Here is a 21892-nt window from a genome sequence, read left to right as displayed (position 1 = left end):
GGCTGCAAAAACCAATGTTAGTTGTAGTCGATGGGCAAAATAATGGATGTAGTAAGCATATGGACATTCTTTAAGAAATAAAGCTTGAGGTCCGTTCCAAAGTGCCATGTATATTGCTAGCACCATCATGGGGGAGATGAATAGGTTTTTTTCTTTTATTTTTATTTTCATTTACTTATTTTAATTGTTTTATAGGGTTAAATACCAAAACTACCCTTTTACCCTTTCAAATTGGTCAAAGTCCAATTTGTTGGTCAACTAATGGTTGCTAGTTTGTCAAAGGTTTGGGACCTTTGTTGATACAAATTGAAGGTTAGGGTAAAGTCTGCAAAAAAATGAAAGGTTAGATACCGCTATTGTAATTTTTCTTAAATATATCAAGGTCACAATTTTAACTTATTGGGTCATTAATTTCTAAATTAATTGATCACAAATTTTTTTTTCAGTCGCGAATAAAAAATTTTATAGGTAGCAAATTGTTTCACGATCATGAATTAAAAATTTTATAGGTCACAATTAATTCATCGATAATTCAATGACGCCATAAGTCGAACGAGCGAATGATGCTTGAGTCCTTCATTGCACTTGTCAGAGAGAATGGATCATATCCAATATAATTGAAAGGTTCATGAATAAAAAAAAATATTGATTACAAATCACAACTCAATTTTTTATGCCATAAATTATTTATTGGTTATAAAATATCTAATTTATTTGAAAGGATCTCAAATAATTGGTCCCATATTATTTTCTGGTCACAAATTAACCAATTTATTAATCAGAATCAACTAAATAATTTTGTGACCACCACCACCATTTGTGACTATCACCTCACCATTGCACTGCACATAACATCGTTGTCAAATAAATGAAATGCACGAAATACAATAGTAGATACACATAAAAATAAGCACTCTAAGATAAAAAAGCAAGTATTAAATTAATCAAAGCTAAGTTAAACTACTATGATAAGTCCTAGCACAAATATTTAGCCCATGTTAGACAATTGATAAAAAGGAAAATTTTTATAACGATACATTACAAATATGACGAAGCAATCGAGAAAATACAAGGTTATTGATAAAACATTTTTTTTGAGCTTGGTCTCAATTTCTCCCAAATATCTCTCCACCTTCCTCGATGTATTCTGTCTTTGCTCTAGGTTTTACCCCTAAAATATCTAGAAAGATGAAAAAGAAAAAATGAAAGAGAAAATAGAGAAAAAATAAAGGAAAGAAGTTGGAATGAAGAATACGGAGAAGAGGAATGGAGGCTCGAGTAGGATGAAATGGGTCTTTTAAAACCCTAAAAACGTCCTCTAAAATTGCAAAACATGCCCTTGAAATTAAAAAAAAATTAAAAAAACCAATATGAAACGAGGCACAATCAGAGCAGAAAAGGGGTGCCTTGACGCCCAAAATCATTAGAAGGGATAGCGAGTGGGTGTCTAGGCGCTACTCCTTTTTCAGCAATTTGTAGCTCATGTACTCCAATATTTGCATACTAGCTCCCTCGATTATGATTTTGTACAGCTTGATCCTCAAATTTTGACTTTCATATCAATCATTCCTTCCAAAAATTGCAACCCTATGTCCTTCAACTTTTTGGCTTATGCACTTTGGTCTTCAACTTCACAATTTTGTATGCTTTGATCCCTTTTTCACTTCCTTTTGCATTGTTCTATTTCATTGGGTTATTTTTACGTACAAAAACAATACTTACATAATCGTGAGTAGAAATTCGCTCCTGTAGTCAATTTGTAAACTTATTTAGGTATTAAATAAGTGTGCAAAAACTCACTTATTAGGCGTCTATAGGGTTGTAGCCATAGGGGGTGAGATATTAGAGAGAGAAATCGAGAGATTAGGGAGAGAGAAAGTAATATAATTAAATATGGTTGATTATTAATATTGTATTTATTTAATAAATATTAAATAATTAACTATAATATGAAACATGAAAGATGAAATTTATTTTTTGTTTGAGCTCCATTTTAATTTTAATACATTTTTTTCTTTCTTCTTTTAAACTACACCTTATTCAATAAAATAATATTATACTTAGGGCCTGTTCGATAGGCTCCAAATTCTATGGAATGCCTAAATGGTGTGTTTGATGGGCAAAAATTTTCATAAAATTAGTTTTCCATATTGTCCCCCACGGACCCCTTTTCCACATTTTGATGGAATTGATTTTCCTTTAGTTTTAGTGAAAATTAGTTTTCAAGTTTTTTTATTTTTTTTTATTTTTTATATTGGCAATTGGAGCAAATTATATCCACAATTGTAATAAATTTTATCCCTTTAATTAACAATTTTCATGAAAAAAAGTAAAACGAATATCAAAAGATAGAAAATTTCAATATTTTTCAGGTGAAATTTTATTTTAATCAAACACATTTAATTGACAATTCCTAGTAAGACAAATTTTAGGCTATTCAATTCCCTGAAATTTGTTTTCTTTCCACCCAAATTCCATTTTTACAATCAAACGGACTTTTAAATCCAAATCTTTTTCTTCTTTTTAACCACATATTTAAAAAAAATTATTTTTCCCAAAACCTCATTAAAATGGAGCCAAAACAAGGGCTTAAATTTTTTTTTATGAAGTTGATCTTAATTAAACAGCATGTTCGTATGTAATTTCCATTTATTTTAATGGCCTTCCCGATTCACTTAAACTTGAACTAGCTGGTTTTAAAAACCCGACAAGAGAGCTTGTAATGCTTTAATTTCTTGATGAAATAAAATGAGTCATCCGAATCGAACCATGGATCAATTCGCCATTCAACTAGGGTTTTATAACACCGTTCATAATTTTATTTTACTTTTTAATCACAAATTTTGAACAAAAACTCACTTTCTACCATATATATTCTCAAAAAATTAACGCCAAATTTGTTATTAAATAAAGGAAATCTTACAATATCATCAATCCAATTTATGTATTTTCCAAGAAATTTGTTAAGTTCAAAATTTACTCATAAGCAAGTTTATTATTAATACTTCAATAAAGTTTATTTATTACGAAATAAGTTAGAAGATAAGTAAATCCTCCAATCGATCAAATTACATCATTTTGTGAACACACCACACATTATTATTATTTATTTTTTATCTTTTACTCATTGTCACATGCTTTAATTTTTCATCATGTTCTTATTTTTAACGTTTCATTAACTTTAAACATTGTTCTTAAGCGTGATTTTTGCCAAAAAAAATAATTTGTGCTTCAAAACGAGTAACAAATATTTATTCTTAATTTTGTAGTTGTATTTTTTGCTTAATTAAAAATACGTGAGACAAATAAGTATTTATACTCTATCTAATGAAATTTTGTGCAAAAAACTCTCATCATGGGCAGATTGTGTTAACTTGGAATAATAATGCAATGAAAAAAATTGAAGATATAAATATGATAATGAATAAAGATTATGCCCTTGTTTGATCGCCATTATTTTTAAATTATATTTTTTACTTTCTTCTTTTTAATCACATATTTTTCAATAAAATAATGTTACATGTAAATTCAATTTTTTTTCTATTTTTTAAACACATATTTTTCATAAATTTACTATTCTTAAGTGCATTCTTGGCCAAAATGAAGCACAAACAAGCTCTATATACCTTTCATACAATTCAAATATGCTATAGTTTCGATCGAACCTGTCGCATAGGGCTTGCTTAATGCAATTTATCTGGTTGACATGGTTTGCAGGCTATTGTACAAACCCGAGGGTTTATGCAGTACGCACTCGAAGGGTAGTAGATGCTATAGTTTTACATAACCTTAAGTTTCTGTAAAAAAAAAATTAAAAAAAAAATAAAAATAAAAATAGTGAAAATGAAATGTTACTTAAAAGTACTTATAAACTAAATGCCAAACATGCCATTTTGTGGGCTTATGGTAGACAGCCTCTTTTTTCATCGAAGTTCTCCACTTTCTCGCTCCAAAGGCTCATCGCAATCAAAATCGACCGATCAGTGCTAGACTTCTCTCTTCACACAGATCTGTTGCCTCTTACCCTTGCTTTCTTAATGGTAATTAATTTTTTTAATGGCACGCTGATGACAAAATATTTAGGGTATGAGTTTGCTGAAAATTATTATTTGGGGTTCAATGAATTGACGGATTATTTTTGATATTTTGAAGGTGGGAGTTTCGAGGGTTGGGGGAGTAAATGGATGAGTTGGGGGTTATTTTGAATTGATACAAGATAGCACGTGTGGATTGTAGCTTAAGTGTTTTTAATTGTTAAATCCCATTTCTGTACTCAAATCTGTTTTTCAGTATTTAATTGATAGTTATTCGTGTTGTTGAGTGGGTGGGGATGTCGGGGATAATTTTATTGCCTCCTTCTGTCAGTTTATTCGTAGTTGCTGAAGTGTGAGAACACAATGCAATGACCTAATGAGTCGAGGAGACTTTTCGTACAGCTATTAATTCTATAATTGCATGGTAGTTCAGTCTGGTCCAGATATCCTGTTCTATTTTCCTGGTAGTTTTCTTCTTGCTGATACAAATAGGGTGCTGGAAGATGCATTCTTCCCTGATTTTTTTTTTATCCCTTAGACGAAATGCTTTTTTGACAGAGAGATTTTTTTAGTTAGGAAAATTCTCTATTGGTAATTCAAAATAAAGAAATAAAGAATATGACATGTTTGATTTGAATAAATTTTTAGAAGGCTAGAAGTGCTTCATCTTTAGAAGAAGTTGCCCAGAGTGACTTTAATAAATGAAACTCTTCTACAAAAACCAGAAGTCTTGCCAAAGGGGCCCTTAGTTGTAGTGCCTAATCAATGTTGGTTGTTTTCTCTATAGATTGAACCGTCAATATCTTCATCATTTTTGTTATAATTTGACAGGAAACTTTTTCATATTTTCAGTTGAAATATACCTCAGCACTGTCCAATCATTTTCCATCATGATCCAGTTCCGGAAAACCCCAAAATAACACTGTTGCGAGATAATTAAACTTCAGACTTTGAACAAGTATCGCTGTTCATCCGCGTGGGGACCTTTTGAAAATGATATGCAAATAATTTGGATAACATTTTCTCTCGAGTACAATTCCTCTTGATTTTTGTTGCCTGCTCCCCTTCACTGAAGAAAGATGATTTTTATGCTTTCTTCTCTGCCTCCAATTTAAAACTCCCAAATATAAGTTATCAAAGACACAAAAATAGACGTGAATCTCTTTGCCTTGAGTCCCTTTGGCGTTCTTTTGGTGTCAATTAGCACGGTCTTTAGTGAAGTAAAACAAAAGCACAAAGCATTTAAAATCCCCTTATTAAGTTCTTATGCAGTTGTGCTCAATACCATCTTTGAATTTGATATTGAATTGTATTTTGATTTCGATCTTGTGTATTTCAGTTTTCTTGAAATAGAACTAAAAATTTGTACTGAAATTATTTTCGTGCAGTTTTTGAATTTTACTTTATGCCTATGGATATTCTATTTCATATGTAATATGCATTTTGCTACAAGGAAACGTGCAGCTTGCTTTTGGGTGCCTCAATGCAGTTGTACATTTAATAATATAAACCTAAATTGAAAACACCTGCGCAGACAACAAATAGAGTACTCTTCGTAAAAAGCACAAATTTTCTCCTTTCTTGTTTTGTAACTTAAAAGAGTACACATCTTGAAGTTTATTGTCATTTCCACTGAAATCCTCTCAAATGCTTTCTGCAGTCTTCAAATCATTAACTGCAATTACAGTTCACTTCAGTGGCCTCATAGAAATTGGGATTTAGTACATAGAATCGGAAGAGGAATTTTAAAGTTGCTGATGAGAGGAGAGGAGAAACAAAATGCAAAACTAGGTTAGGTTTATGGAGGTGGTGACAATTTTACAGAGATATTGAAAGAGCCCAGGTTCCCGGATGAGGTAGAGAAGAAGGGAAAGCCAGTGTGGACAGAATAAGGGGTGGGGTAGAGGTAGGACAGGAGCAGTAGGCAACAACTGTTTATCATGCCCCTGTTTGAGCCTCATTCTCTAAAAACTCATTTTCAACCACACATTCTCCCAATTGAATAATTTTGCACGTAAACCTAAAAAAATTCCCTATTTTTTAAACCACATATTCTCCCCCCCCCCCCCCCCCCCAAAAAAAAAAAAAAAAAAAAAAAAACTATTACAAAATTTATTTTTCCAAAAAATGGGGCTCAACCTGAGCCTATATGCTCCCATTTTCTGTTTATACGAGGGTATATACTTTTCGAGATATTGACTTTGCAAGAACTGAAGATTGTGTTTTCTTTTTTGTTTGACTAAGTTATTGATTTTGTTTGGGTCCTAAGTTTAAGCTGTGAAAACTACATGTTTGGTTCCTAAGGAAAACAAATGAGGCGTAAGTGTACTTGCATTACCTTTGGTGAAGTCTATAATTGATTCACAAATTTTGTTCCACCTTTTCTTTTTGTTAACTCGACTAGATATAAGTTTTGATTTTTTTGTGGGTGAGAAAATTTGAGGTATTTCACTTTTCGTTTTAAATATTTTGGTTTCTTTTTTAGCAATGCTATTCATAGGCACTCATGATCATAGGCTGTCCATGTGGTTGCATGTAATTGGTTTACAAATTAAAAGGGGCCATTTGATTCTTTTTTTATATCAAAACTATGAATAATGCCACATGGACTGCCGATGAATAACGTTATCCTTTCTATTTTCCTCCTTTTATGATATTTAGAACCAGAGCATCACCCTAATTTGTTTTGATGGTTGTAACATGATTGGGTTGTTTAGTTTCAGCTTAGAGCCAATCTATCAGAGGTTTTCTTCTTATTTATGATTAAAAGTGGAGGACCTTATAGCTCTCCTGTGCAGATGCCTTGAAATGTGTTCTTGAAAAGTTTAAGAGTTTGTTGACTAAAAACACGAAAGTATTGATGATTTTGGTTTTTTCCATTTTTTGTTATTATAAGATGGAAAACAATGAAGACGCAAAAACCTTGCTAAAATTGTATTTGTTTGTGGATGCTGGGTTAGACGTTGAAATATGTTGCAGAGCAAATAATTGTTGGTAAATACACAGAAAACAGATCTCAACATTTTGTTTTCTTGTTCTCTATGTAAAGTAGCTGTTTGCAGCATTGACTCGTCAGTTAATGCTTTCAATCGATGGCTTGGTGTTGACCAAGAAGTCTTGGAACTTTTTGGCGAGGCAGATATTTTCTTTCTAATTGATACCAATGGATTGATATTGGTCAAATCAATTTTCTTTTTGCTGCTGCTGCTAAGGATCTTATATGGATATAATGAATTGTTTATTAGATGCATCTGATTCTTTGTTCTTTTGGATTAATGCAGTTAGGTGTTTATGTCTGCTCCCTATGGTATTTGTTCTATATTTTTTAGCTGTATTGAAGTTTAAATTTATTGGACCTATGTTTGCTGTCAATCTATTTTCTGCTTCACTCACGAGTTTCCTGTTTATATCATGCCTTTGGATTTGCTTCTGATCAATTGTTTTTTCTTCAGTTTGTGACTTACTAATTAGCTTTTCGAATTTTGTTCTTTGTTGCTAAATACTGTTGCAGCATTTAATAATATAACTGACTGTTCTCATCAAATCTGCTTTCGGAGAATTGAGGATTAGAAAGTAAAGGCGCCAGAGCACTTTCTGGAAAAGCTTTCTGACAAAAAGGAGAAGGGAAGCTGCTATTGGGTGAAGGAAAATTTTCTGCATGACCTTTTGACATTTTCTGCAATGTCGGGGTTATTTAATGTACTATTCCCTTTAATGCACAATGCTTCACGTGTATATATTGATATTGGATGACAATCTTGTGGTTTCTACATTCTTTTGGTCCTTTTCTTTGAAGCGCCATTGTTTTTATCTGCAGTTTAACATTTGGATTAAATATGCTCTTCCGGTTTTCCTTTACCATGATTTCATTAATATGATTGACTATGGCATCCATATAAATGTATTTTATTGTTGCTTATATGATATAATCATGATTTTTTTGGGTCAACATCTTGATTTTTACAATGCCGTGTTCATGTCATTTACAAGGATATTAGTGCCAAATAATGATTAGAATCTGTTTTAACTAATTCCTAGGTTATGGCTTCAAACTTGTTAATCTGGTTATTTGGAGAGAACCAAATACGAAAAGCACAGAAAGGATGTCAAAATATAGGCTATGTTTGAGCCCCATTTTTAGGTAAAAATGAATTTTGTAATAGTGATTCTGGAGGAGAATATTTGCTTAAAAAGCAAGGAAAATGATTTGGATTTATGTGCAAAATTATTTTATTGGAAGAATGTGTAGTTGAAAATGAGTTGAAGGAAGAATGGGGCTCAAACATGGGCATAATATCATTGAAAAATAATTGCAAAATGTTCAGATCTTGCTAACTTATTCCTGCAAAGGTCTGTATACTTGTGTTGCATGCTGTCCTTGACATCAAACAGATTGGGATAAGAAACATTTTACCTCGTGTAAAACCTTGGAGTCTTTTATAATTTTTGCAAAAGGGAAGTTGATGTACTGATTAATGGCATTTAACTACTTACTATGTGCTTCAGTTCTTGAATTTGTAAATTATCATGATTTGCATGATGGGTTGATGAAATTCCTCCAATTGTCTTCTGAAAAGGACAGAAAATTTTGAGTTTGAGTAATACGGAGTCTTGGATTTTGCTGGCAATGTGGTATGATAAGATAATTTTGATAATGAGATTGGTATTGATTCATCTAATTTAGTTTAATTGGAGGTGACAACAGATCTAGCAAGTTCAGATATGTTATACTTTTAAGCTTGTTATCTTATGATTAGCTTAAATTCTATATAATCAAATGGAGTTGCTCATTGCATTGAGTGGTTGTATTTGCTAACACAATATGCTCTCTCCCTCCCTCCCTCTCTGTCTGTCTGAAGAGTTCAGTACTAATGCTATAAAATGATATTTGAGGATTTATAACTAATTTTTGACATATAGAGTTTGCTGCTTACTCAACTTTTTGTTTGATCATAGAAACAGATATGTTCCAGTAGTGCATGGATCATGAAAAAATTTATCATGATATGAGTCTGAGTTGAGGGTCATACATGAAACTTACAGGAGTATGTATTTTTGTTTACGTAATTCATCTACACTCTGGCTGCAGTCATCACTCAATGGATCGACATCAAATCTTCCTGATGGCACTGGGCGCCCATTAACTTCATCATTCTCTGGTCAATCTGGGGCTGCCTCTCCTGTTTTTCATCATACTGGTGAGTTGTTTGCTGCAATTATTGCTTAATGTTTTCTTCAAAATCTATATATTGTTGAGCTTTGTTCTTGCAGGAAATATTCAGGGACTGCATAATGTTCACGGGAGTTTTAATGTCCCTAACATGTCAGGCTCACTTGGATCTCGAAATACAATAATGAATAATGTCCCTTCTAATGGGCTGCAACAAGCTGCAGGTAACCTTTCCAGTGGAAGATTTGCATCAAATAATCTTCCAGGTGCTCTTTCTCAGGTGCCCCCTTTGTCCTTTTAATGGTGCAATTGAGATTCCTTGATGTGAATTGAGAATATTGAAAATATGTATTATGGAAACAGTTATAGCAGCTCGCTAATTTTCTTAATATTGTAAAATTATATGGTTTGTTCATCTAATATTTGCATCCTTCGTTTACTAGTTTTTTTATTTTATTATTATTATTTTTTTTATTTTTTAAATCTCCCGACAATATATTGTTCCTCGTTTGCAGATATCTCATGGCAATACACATGGTCATTCAGGGATGGTGAATAGAGCGGGTATGAGTGTCATCGGAAACCAAGGGTATAGTGGTAGCACAAATGGTGTTGCTGGTTCCATCCCTGGGATTCTTGCAACATCTTCTGCCATTGGTAATCGGACAGCAGTACCAGGTTTAGGCGTCTCTCCGATTATGGGGAATGCTGGTCCACGGATTACAAGCTCTGTGGGGAACATAGTAGGCGGCGGAAACATCGGCAGAAGCATTAGTTCTGGTGGAGGATTGTCCATGCCTGGTCTATCTTCTCGGCTAAACTTAACTGCCAACAGTAGTTCTGGAAATATGAATTTGCAAGGACAAAACAGGCTTGTGGGCAGTGTGCTTCAACAAGGTAAATCATCATGAAATAAATATAGTTCTCTCCAGTTCCCTGGCTTTTGGTTTTTCTACAGCATTTGCATAGTGTCATTTGGACAGGTGTTTTTCCCCTAGCCTTCCAAGGTGGAAATAACATAATATTTGTCGTTAAATCAGATGTATTTAATTAAGGCTCTAAAATACACACCTGGTTGAACATGTACCACCTGTATATTAGCTGTTGACCAGCCAAAAAATAAATTAAATGAATGTACTTTTCTACTGTATAGATATGCATTTCTGGGTTGGCATTTAACCGGAACCGAGCCTCCTGAATTGGAACTGAGAATCGATCCAGCCCCGAAGTACCCAACTTTGGAACTGAATTTGTCCCCTTTTTTAGATTTTAATTTTTTACAGTTTTAAACCCTGACCAGGCCAACAAATAATGAGTTTGCAAGGCCATAGTAGTAAGTACCCTAATCAACTAGATTCATTAATTTGAATAATTAAATCATATCACTCTCGTTCGTAGCCACTCTTGACTAAACTTTATGCATTGTCAACCGACAAACCCTTCTTGAGGCATGCACTCAGAGCTGCAACAAAAATTGGATGCTATTTGGATATGTATTTGCAGTGGATTAACAATGTTGAAATATGTATATGGTGACATTTCGTTTCTTCTATTTCGGCTAGATATTGAAAAGATAATTTGTTTTGTCACCTCACAGTTTGTTATGTCATGGATAGAACTGAAACGCCTAGGTGTATGTGCATTTGTGTAGAACATGTTTGAGTACTTGAGAATCTATCAGCAGTACATACACCTTTTCCACTTGTGATTTTGTTGAAAGGGCTTTAAAAAATCTCTTTTATTTTCATATCAGAGCTGCAATTTTCAAGACAAAAAAAAAATTTGATAAGTGTGTTTTGTGATTTAATAATTATCTTCAAAATTGTACCCAATGTTCGACTCATGGTTATTATCTTTATTTAGACAATGGTCATCCAGCTTTGTATCTGATGTTGCCATTTGTATATGATGAAGATTCATGGAGATATTATTTGAAGCCTTGCCAAGATTTGAAATTATTTTATTTTGAAAATTTTATTTTATTTTATATCTGTAGTTGGTTTCTTAAATTAGACTTGTAAACATGATATAATCAGGATTAATGCTTTGTTATAATTTGACTTGATTATTGAATACAAGTATATCTCTGTCCATTTTTATTTCTTGGTAAGTCTTCAAATGATATCTTTATGAATTCCATTTAGTATACTTCTGTAAATGGCGTATCCCAAATCCCAATTGATATTGCTCACTAATCACCCTTTTTTGCCTTATTCTTGTACATCTATGGTTTAGTTTGATACTTGTCTTTTAGATGTTTGCTTGAATGTGATTGAAAATATTTGGCCTTTACAGTAAAGTGTTTCTGTTGAGCCATAGTAATTTTGAGCATCTGTTATTCTGCAAGCACCATGTTACGTGATTGCGTTGAATTTTCTTTTGGTAATGGATTCTAATAATTTCTTAAATTTGCACAAAGAAGCTGCACTTTTTCAAGTTCAAAGCTGACAAGTGGTTTTTGTGATATATAATAATCACTTCAATATCTGAACTGAACATTCCACTGTGGTTTTTGTGGATGAAAATATTGTGGAGTGGGGCTGTGGGCCAATTAACCCAAAAACTAAATTAATCATTTCCGTGTTTTGTGTTGGGCTAGATCCAAGTTGGCCCAATGTTGTTTGTTGTTGATTTTTAAAAAAAAATTAATTTGAGAATTATTTACAAAACAAAACAGAAAAAAAGCTAGTTAATGTTTGTCTAATGGTTTCCTGTTCTTTTCCGATAAATCACTTGTGGGCCTGTTTGAGTTGAGTCTCTGCTTAGGTGGGATCTGGGGAAAGAATAGGAAAGGCGATTTCATTGCTTTCGTTGTTCACTTTGAAGAAAAAGGTGATATTCGAGGCAATCGAACTACAAATAGGATTTCAAAAATTTCTACCCTTTGGGGACTAGATTTTATCATGTTACGTTTTCATTTACATTGTAACTTGGTCAGAAATTTTTATATTGGTATTTGTTACCTACATAGTATTGATTTGCTACGTTTCAGTGAAGATTTCTTTCATTCTTCAGTGTTATTACAGTTTGGTGGTATTGAACTTGTATCTGAGGCCAAGATGAATGATGCATATATATATGTAGATATAAGCAATGAGGACTAAATGACTGTTCCTGCCTTCAGCTTCTCCACAGGTAATGTCTATGTTAGGCAATTCCTACCCTTCAGCCGGTGGTCCTCTGTCACAAAATCATGTACAAGCAGTGAATAACCTTAATATGGGGATGTTCAGTGATATGAATGCCAATGATGGTGGTTCTCCTTTTGACATCAATGATTTCCCTCAACTGAGCAGTCGTCCCAGTTCTGCTGGAGGTCCTCAGGGACAATTAGGTAACTGAATAGATTGGTGCTCCCCCCCCCCCCACCCCACCAAAAATAAATAAATAAAAAATAAAAATCTTGCAAGTTCTCATTTGTCTGGTTTCAGGCTGACTATTATCCCTAGTATTTCAGGTTCATTGCGGAAACAAGGTCTTAGCCCAATCGTTCAGCAAAATCAAGAATTCAGTATTCAAAATGAAGATTTTCCGGCCTTACCTGGATTTAAAGGTGCTTGCATGTGTTTGAACGTCAAAGCATACATGCTTTATGCTATTTATGATGAAGTCTTTTTGTCATAATCTGTTGACACTGTTGCTTTCAAAATGAGTAATCAAATTAGTAGTTAGAGAACAAAATGACTATTGGAATGTGCCAAGGTAAATCCTGGAATCATCTTGTATAAATAACAGAATGAGCATCTGCTGATAATTTACTCCTGTATGCAACTGTTTCCTAGATATGGTGATAACTATGGTTAGTTTTCTTTGAGTACATTTATTCTTATACTGATTGCGCTCAGTTTAGTAATCTTATCATAGATAGGTTCTATTATTCTTTTTTCCAATCTGAACATAGTTTAGACTTTTGAAACTGTGCATTGAGAAGACGTCAAAACATCTAGGTATTTGACATTTCATAACTCGTGTTTAAAGCAAGATGTCAGACACCTGGGATGTATGTTTACACGCAATTGTCTGAGCTGGTATTTCATAGCTGTTAACAAGAGTCGGCAACATGATCGATAGACCATCCAAGAATGTATAAGCTTGAAGATTTCTCGGAGTAGTGGTTATCTGATGCTCGAAAAACTGCCTCTATGGCGTTACAAGTGTTTTACATTATTTGGCTGGAATAATTAGAAAATATTTAAGGAAAGTGTTCGATTCTTTGTCTATATAGGAGAAGGCTAGACTTTTAGCTTCTCTTGGGGAATTTACAGGTAATGAATATAAGGATTTTCATTTTATCTGGTAATTCTCAATTGGAACTTTTGATTTAGAGCATGTTTAGGAGTGCTTAAAAGGGGTTCAAAAGCACCTTTTTTTGACAGCATGTAAGGTGATGCTGCTAAAAGAGGGCGATTTTGATTTCCTTTTTACCATACCCATTCATGCTCTTAGGTTTATTCTCTCCGGAAGACCTTTATCCTCTCATTTCTTCTTGTTGATCCTAAATTTTATATTAATAATTCTTTTGTTTCCTATCAAAAGGAAAAAATAGCATAGACTTTATCAGCTGTGATGTTAGTGTTCTAAGCCACCTATTCAGTTAACATATAGCAGACGCAAGAAACCCATAAGGGAAAAAATGTATAACAACTCAGAGGTACTCAACCAGCACATGGGGGCCCCTAAAGCCGTTAACAAGGTTGTTATGGAGCCAGGGCTATAAAACGGAGCCAGAGGGAAGAGAGAAGGCATGCAGAAAATTAGTGGGAACTTATAGGAGAGTATTGGCCTCTCGAAAGCCAAATACCCATTTGTTTTATTTCATTTCATTCCTGTTGAATTCCTTTAATAGCAAAAGGCACTCTGTTCACTGCAATCTATATATTTTACTGTGTTACAGTCCTTCAATCACAGAATATAAGTCCTCATCTACATCTACTAGTGTTTGGTCTCTGTCTTGCTGTGAATTGTTATCTGCAGAAACCAGCCACCTGTGTAGGAGCTTATCATGTTCATGTGCATGCTTGTATTGTTTTCGCGTCCTAAATCCTTTATTAGGTCTATTTCTGCTGGTCCACATTTTAGGTTATTATTTTTTGTGAAACATCTAATCTTGAGAAGTGTTATGTGATGCAGTACAAGACTTAAAAAGGCACGGGCTTGAATTTTTATAGTGTATTTATTTAATTAGAGTCTAAATCGTGTTTTGTGTGATTGGGGTCTAATTATGCTTTGTTAGTAGTTGAGGGACCAAGTGAGTAATTTCTATCAAACTAGCAATAGGGTTTTTGGTTCCTTATTAGAACAGCTGCGGGCAAATAAAACTTGGGTGGCTTTTGATATTGATAAAATAATAATATGATTGTGATTTGTGTGAGTCTCTAATTTTTTTATTGCTTTTTCTTACTTGTGCATGAATCAACGAATTATTTTATGGCAACTTGAATTTGATTGTTTAAAAATTGTGAAAATTGTACTGTTAGATTCTGTGAAGTTAAGTGATGGGAAACAACTGAATTCCGCGCCAGGCAAAACAAGTAGAAAAGATAAAACTTTCTGTTTAGATTAGATTTTATCAGATAAGATTTTATTTTGCTTTATTCAGATAAGTGTTTCATTTTATTCATTGTTATCAGTAAGAAGTTCTCTTGGAATTAAAGACTATGACTTAGGTTTTTCATTTTGAGCACAACTTTAATATTTTTGGAAGCAAAGTTATATATTTTCCTTCTCTCGTTTCTTCTACTCTTTCCCTTAATTTCCTTTTCTTGTTATGTCCTATGTCATTAAGTGTATTTATTTTATTTCTTTTTTTAAATTAGTGTTAGGTTCTAAAGGGCTCAATGGAACTTGTTGCCCTTCTTTTTCCTTCGTCTCATTGATAATAGTCGGCCCTAAAACACCTCTCTCTGGCAATGTAAATATATTTTTGAATTCACATTTTATTTAGTTTTAGTTTAACTCGTCATTGATGATCTATTATACTTTGTGCAGGTGGGAATGGTGACTATTCTATGGACTTGCACCAAAAGGAGCAACTTCACGACAGTTCTGTTTCCATGATGCAGCCTCAACACTTTTCTGTAAGTGATACTGATCCATGATGAGGGTTTGAAGCATTTATAGAGTATTTTTTGTTGGGTTTGGATGCAACTAGGTTTTTCTCTCTGTTCTCATTTTCTGATTGAATTTACAGATGGGAAGGTCTACTGGTTTCAATTTGGGGGGAACATACTCATCTCATCGGCCACAACAGCAACAACAACATGCCCCATCAGTGAGTAGCGGCATTGCCCCTTTCTCTACTGTAAACAACCATGATCTACTTCATTTGCACGGTTCAGACATGTTTCCCTCATCTCATTCAACATATCATGCACAGGTGTGCTAACATGCTTTGTGGAATTATTTATTATTTTTAGTTGTGTTTTATTATTTATTTTCAAGCAAATAGGTAAATCACAAATAACTATTCAATATCAACTTTTTCTTTTTGCTTTTTTTGGTTTAACACATCTGTTCTTTCTCTGCCTGTGCCTTTTTTTCTCTTACTCTGAAGTGATGGGAAATACTCTTCTGAACCAGGCAATATCCTTTGTCTGCTTTGTAATATCTGCCACCTTGGCCTGTCTGACTAATACCTTAAAGAGGTTTAACTGCTAGCTTTAATGTTACGTTTCGAGTACTAGTGCATTGCTTTTGCAGCATGTGGATATAATTTTTAACGTAAAGCATGCGTATCGTTCTTATTATTTTGTAATATTGAACTCTATAATAGAGTTACGGTCAACACCTTATTATAAACAAAAACAGCATAGAAATTTTTTTAATCATTAGATGTATTAACTGTAAATTCCAGTTTTTTGATTGATTATGTTCCCATGCTGTACAGAAGCGCATGTACGATCAATTGAAGTATAACATAGTTTTATTTGCAATTAATACATACTTTGACCGATATTGTCGTCGTAATTTACTAAAATAGTAAAAGGAGCAACTTGTCTTCTGCCATCAAAACTTGACATTCCTGCAACTCAACGCCTAATATCCTTCTGAATTGGAGAGGTCTGCCCTTTCTTGAGCTTGTTTCCATCTCAACTTTCCTTGGAAATTTTGGAAGTGAACAAGAAAATTGTACTTTCTTCCGCGTCTTCATCTAACATAGAAAAAAGTGCAAGTGATGCCACCAACTGCTCTTTTATTATAGCCATAGTTGATAACCAAGCAATCTTCGTAACAATATTTTATTATTTTATGAGCTACTCGTAAATCTATGGAAAATCATCAAATAAGTTGTACTGTTGTAGGGTGACATTAAAAGTTGTGTCCCTGAGTGCGTGTGAAAATACCTCCTATATTGATACCATATGAGAACTGATCGAGTACAAAGGATTTTTAATTTTTGGGGAAAATGATTTAGAACTTCTTTGAGCTCCATTAAAATGCTAAGAATGCATTTTTGAATACAGATTGATGGAGAATGTGTGGTTAAAAAATAAGGAAAAGTTTTGGGTTTACGTGTAATATCATTTTATTGAAGAATGTGTGGTTGAAATGAAAATAGAGAAAATGTATTTTTTAAAAACTAGGGATCAAACAAGCTCTTACTGTTAATATATAAATGATGATTATAAGAGGATCTACCGTAGTTTATATGTAAATATAAATGATGGTTACGTGAGTGAGTAGGTGGAACATTTGCCTCCTGGTGAAAAAGATGTAAACTTATGAGGGGTGTGTTTTATGTGAAAATTCTCTCCTACAATTAAGTCTGCAAGAAATGTTTCCGTAGGTGGGACCACCTTTTTGAAAACATTTCATAAATGGGCACGAGAATATTGAGTTTGGGGGCGGGGAACGGAGTTCCTATAAATTGTATTAGTTATTTTAGATTATCTATATATAACTATTAGTTGTAAGAGGATCTGATGTAGCTTGTAGATGTGAATGTGAATGATGGTTTAAACGAGTTACTTGGAGTAAAAGTTGCTTCACGACACTTCTTTCCTTGTAATAGCTTAATAATTTTATTTGTTTCTATTTATTTGACCAGACCAGTGGGCCCCCAGGCATGGGACTACGACCCCTGAGTTCTCCGAATTCGGTTTCTGGTATCGGGTCGTACGACCAGCTTATACAGCAATATCAGCAGCATCAGAACCAGTCCCAATTTCGCCTGCAGCAAATGTCTGCCGTTGGTCAGCCTTATAGGGATCAAGCAGTGAAGCCCATGCAGGGTGGACAAAGCACTTCTGACCCTTTTGGTTTGCTTGGTTTGTTGAGTGTGATAAGAATGAGTGACCCTGATCTGACTTCTCTTGCTCTTGGAATTGACCTAACTACCCTTGGATTGAACTTGAATTCTTCTGAAAATCTTCACAAAACATTTGGTTCCCCATGGTCTGATGAGCCTACTAAAGGAGATCCAGAGTTTACCGTGCCACAATGTTATTATGCTAAACAACCGCCGCCTCTAAATGTGAGCTTTTTTCTACCCTTAACTATACTGCTGCTTTTCTGCCATTTTTTTCTTGCTGAATTTTCTTGGATTGGCTGCAGCAAGCTTGCTTCTTAAAGTTTCAGTTAGAAACTTTGTTTTATATCTTCTACAGGTAAATCTTTAGATCACACTCCATTTATATTGCCTTTGACCTCTGACTGTAAATATGAGATTATCTTTTTCTCTGTGGTTTCATGCAGTATGCCAAAGGATGAAGCCCAATTATATGCTGCGAATGAATTGTATGCCGTCTTAGACATGAATATTTGTTTCATTTCTCGTTCACCTGTTTATTTTTTCTGTAATTCAGAATTCTGTCCCTGGGAAATCCATGTCTTTCACTGAAATCTTTCTACACTAGCTCCCCCATTATATTCCATTCCATAGGTTGATACTAACTTGGCTGCATAGAGTAGTAATTTGACAGAGCTGTCCCAATTATTTTCAGGTATAATAGAGGTTGGTTTTACCATAGAGAGCATCGTTTGTGGTTTATGAGGAATGCTAACATGGAGCCAATTGTAAAGATGAATGCATATGAGAGAGGTTCCTATATTTGTTTTGATCCAAATGCATGGGAGACAGTCCGCAAGGTTTGAAATTTCATTGCCTTTTTCATTTGTCTGCTTTTTTATTGAATACAAACCTGAGGTTGCTGTTTTCCTTTTTGATTCCAACATGGTTTGGTTTAAATTAATGCAGGATAATTTTGTTCTCCACTATGATATGGTGGAAAAGAAACCAGCCCTATCTCAACATTGACAAAATATGCTGTTTAAATGTACATCTACCGGTTCAACTGATTTGTTAGGAGAGAAGTAAGCTTGTGCTTAGTTTTTCTTCTTTTTGGCAACCTAGGCAATTATTGCGTGATTTTCATCTCAGTTACTGCAATCCGACTTTTGTATTTTTTGCTCAAAATTTGATATTCAAGCCCAATAGAATATGTTCTATGCATTCTTTTCATTTCTAGTTTTTACTCGTCAGTTTCTCCATGCATCAATTTGGTTTTGAAGGGTGAAAAATATGTCCCGTCAACTTTAATATATTGTTTGTTATCCAACAAGCAAAGCAATCTTCTATTAAAGTTAAAGGAAAGATAAGCATGGATTGCACACTGATGCAGGATACAATAAGATAATTATAGGAGAAGGGGAAAGGGAAAGGAGAGAGAAATTGGGAAGAAGAGGGGGAAAGGAAGAGAGAAATTGGGAAGAAAATTAATGTTTATTCATATATTCTGGTTGTCTATTACACTGAATAAGCCCCTCTATTTATAGAGCAAGAAACTGAAAGAAGAAAAAAAAAACTTCTAATAAACTATAATTATATCAAAATATCAAAACTAATCTAATTGAAATATACTTTATATCAAACTCTTATTATCAAATTCTAATAAAATATATGTCCATCTTTATTCTTGTTATGATCTCCATCACATGCCCTATAACTAGGCTCAACCTTGATTATTCAATGCTTTAAAATGTATAGAGCAGTTGCTTCTATTAAAATGTTGTTAATGTTGAAGCCTAGTGAGTGCACATTTAATGATTTTGTTAATTTTCAGGGATGTAAATGAGAGTATTTGAAGAAATTGTAGGACATGCTATGTAGTTCTGGACCTGGGGGTTGTGTTTCATTGTAATACCAAACTAATCCTGCATTCATGTTCTGGCCTTAGTTTCTTCATGTCATGTAATTTTTTATATCACTTGCCTCTTTTAACACTGTTCAGCACAACTTAGTCCAACTTAAGAAACATTTCTTATATGCTGCTGTTTGGACGAGTTTTGAGATGTGAACTTTGAAACTCATGAAAATATCATATGAAGTTACAGGGGTAAAATTTGGGATACTACCAAGGTTGGCCACTGTCAAAATTGCCTTTGATGGATTATACGATTTGAACATGTTTGAATTTGCTGATTTCTGTTCACATGAAGCTGTAAATGAAGGCCTTGTGCAGATCTGATAATCACGTGATAAATTAAATAGTTGAGAGATTTTGATTTCGTTAAACTGAAAACTTGTATGAAAATGTATGTCCTGTTCAGTTGAACACACACTCTTTTAATGTCTTTCTAGTTTTTATATGCTGCCCTGCCTTTTGCCAGCTTCTAGTAGATTTTTCTGTTCGTTAACCTATTTCTGTAAATTATGTCGTTTCATGCTGTGTTACGATGTCTCATTAGTTTTGATTAAAAGCATGTTTGGGAAGTATTTATAAATGATTTATATTATAAATGGATAAAAATGTGTGATTAATGAGTGGGTATTACTTGTGGGTCCGTCGGGTTGACTATCTTGTCATTTCGTATTATTGTTGTGCATGTACTCACTTGAAGATGCATGATCTCGTCTGTTTGTTAAGGTGAAGGAACATATTCTTCTGGTCATCGCTTGTTCCAACTGAGAGCCTACAGCGCTGCTGAGATCTTGCGGACGACGAGATTTGCAACTTACCAAGAAATCTTGAATTGTCATAGAAGTTATATTGACCCTTTTGAAACCAAATTAAACTTTGGGTGTAGTCCATGCCCGGCATCCCTTATGAAATCATTCTTTGTGCATCAATCAGGACTTGAACTATGGTAACAGCGATATAGATAAAATTAGATTTTAATATTAAAAAAGGGAAAAAAAAAAAAGGGAAAAGAAAAGAAAAGAAAAGAAAAAAGCCCAAGTTTGGTACATATTGCCAATAAAAGGGGAAAAAAAGGAAAAGGAAAAAATCAGTGTCTTGTATGTAATATTTAGCTAAGTAATTTAGAAAATAAATTAGTCTTTGTTTGGTTTAACTAAAAAAATAGATTTTGATAGAACTTGATAAGGTGTGGTTGAAAAGTTGATAGAAGTTGTGGGTATTATGGAATACGTGGTTGAAATTAAGTTTGAGAAAAAATAAAATTTAAAAAATAGGGTCAAAGGGAGCTAGATCTTATTCTTGGAAGAAAATATTAGCGAGGGTATTGTTTTACAGTTAATCAAAATTATTAATTTATCTCCATACTCAAGTTGGGATTGACAAAATTTATTGTACAAAAAGAAATTTCAACCTTATTGAGTATAAGTTCTAATTCTATATCACAAAAAGCAATAAAATTGCTGAAAAAAAATAAACATATAAAAAAAACTTACTTTATAGAGGTTCGTTTCAATGTGAGATTGTACTTCCTTTCATTGCTGCTGTAATTAACTATACTAAAAGTAAGTTTACAACAGAAAAATTATATACCATGTTTTCCATAACTACTATCCCATTTTTATGATGGAAAATTGTCTAGCGATAATAATTAGATTATATAACAACATAAATTATATAGATGAGGGAAATGTCATTTGTACAATTCAAAGTGTATATAATGGATATCTAACTAGTTGTAAAAAAAAAAAAAAATGATTGGAGGGAAAACATAATAAAGGAAAAGATTTCAAATTTTCATATATAAATTAAAAAAGAAATATGTTCTACTATTCCTAATGCTTTTTGGAATAGAAAGAAATATATTATTCTTCTTCCTTATAATTCTGATTTCCATGAGTCAAGCATTTTTATTAATCTTGTCTCATTCAAATGAACAAAGAATGGAAATTAAAGATTTACTTGATCGTTGTTCAACTCTTTATGTCAATAATTCTGTTGAATTGAACGAGGCCCCCTACGTTTTGTTATTAATTATAAGCCTCTCAATACAATTTTCAATGGATCAGATATCAATTACCTCAAAAGAAAGATCTGTTAAACGGATTATTCAAAGTTGTTATCTTTTCAAAATTTGATATGAATTCTGGTTTCTGGCAAATTCAAATTAAAGAAGAAGACACATACAAAGCTGCCTTCAACATTCCTTTCGAACAATACAAATGGAATGTTATACCATTCGATCTCAAAAATGTTCCTTCTGATTTCTGAATTTCAAAAAATTATGAATGAGATTGTCAATCATTTATCAAACTTCATCATTGTTTTCACATTGATGATATTCTTATATTTTTAGAAAATATAGAACAACTTTATCGAATTCTTAAAAAATCATTCTAGCTTCAAAGAATCTCTTCCAAAATACCCCTTCCAGCAAAAAGGTTTTTGAAGAAACTAAACCTTCAAACTTCAAAAATGCCATATTAATTGGATCTGGAAAGTAGTTGGATGTTAACCCTCAAAAGTAGTTATGGCGGCAGGGCGGGGCCGGG

At 33.3% G+C, this 21892-nt stretch overlaps 1 protein-coding gene across 9 annotated transcripts; it reads left to right on the top strand.

Annotated features, from left to right (window-relative positions):
- The first annotated feature begins 3899 nt into the window (after nucleotides 1-3899).
- Nucleotides 3900-20272, top strand: LOC111399757 (probable NOT transcription complex subunit VIP2). 9 transcript variants are annotated; one of them, XR_002703798.1, is made up of 16 exons: nucleotides 3900-4040; nucleotides 7546-7733; nucleotides 9124-9232; nucleotides 9306-9484; nucleotides 9720-10101; nucleotides 12329-12538; nucleotides 12662-12757; nucleotides 15193-15281; nucleotides 15395-15580; nucleotides 17252-17677; nucleotides 17758-17810; nucleotides 17899-17940; nucleotides 18147-18291; nucleotides 18401-18516; nucleotides 19266-19393; nucleotides 19537-19918. XR_002703798.1 is itself a non-coding variant. In XM_023027265.1 (14 exons), exons 2-14 carry the CDS (start codon nucleotides 7716-7718, stop codon nucleotides 18458-18460), a joined length of 1890 nt encoding a protein of 629 aa, XP_022883033.1. In that variant the 5' UTR covers nucleotides 3900-4040; nucleotides 7546-7715; the 3' UTR covers nucleotides 18461-18664. The 9 variants fall into 9 exon arrangements, 3 of the variants coding, with proteins under 3 accessions (XP_022883033.1, XP_022882997.1, XP_022883024.1); XR_002703799.1 differs by lacking the exons at nucleotides 19266-19393; nucleotides 19537-19918 and adding an exon at nucleotides 20070-20272; XR_002703804.1 differs by lacking the exons at nucleotides 19266-19393; nucleotides 19537-19918 and adding an exon at nucleotides 20044-20272.
- The last annotated feature ends 1620 nt before the right edge of the window (nucleotides 20273-21892 follow it).

The sequence above is a fragment of the Olea europaea genome, chromosome 1 (assembly GCF_002742605.1).
Source record: "Olea europaea var. sylvestris chromosome 1, O_europaea_v1, whole genome shotgun sequence".
NCBI lineage: Eukaryota > Viridiplantae > Streptophyta > Magnoliopsida > Lamiales > Oleaceae > Olea > Olea europaea.
This window is presented reverse-complemented; position numbering and strand designations above follow the sequence as displayed.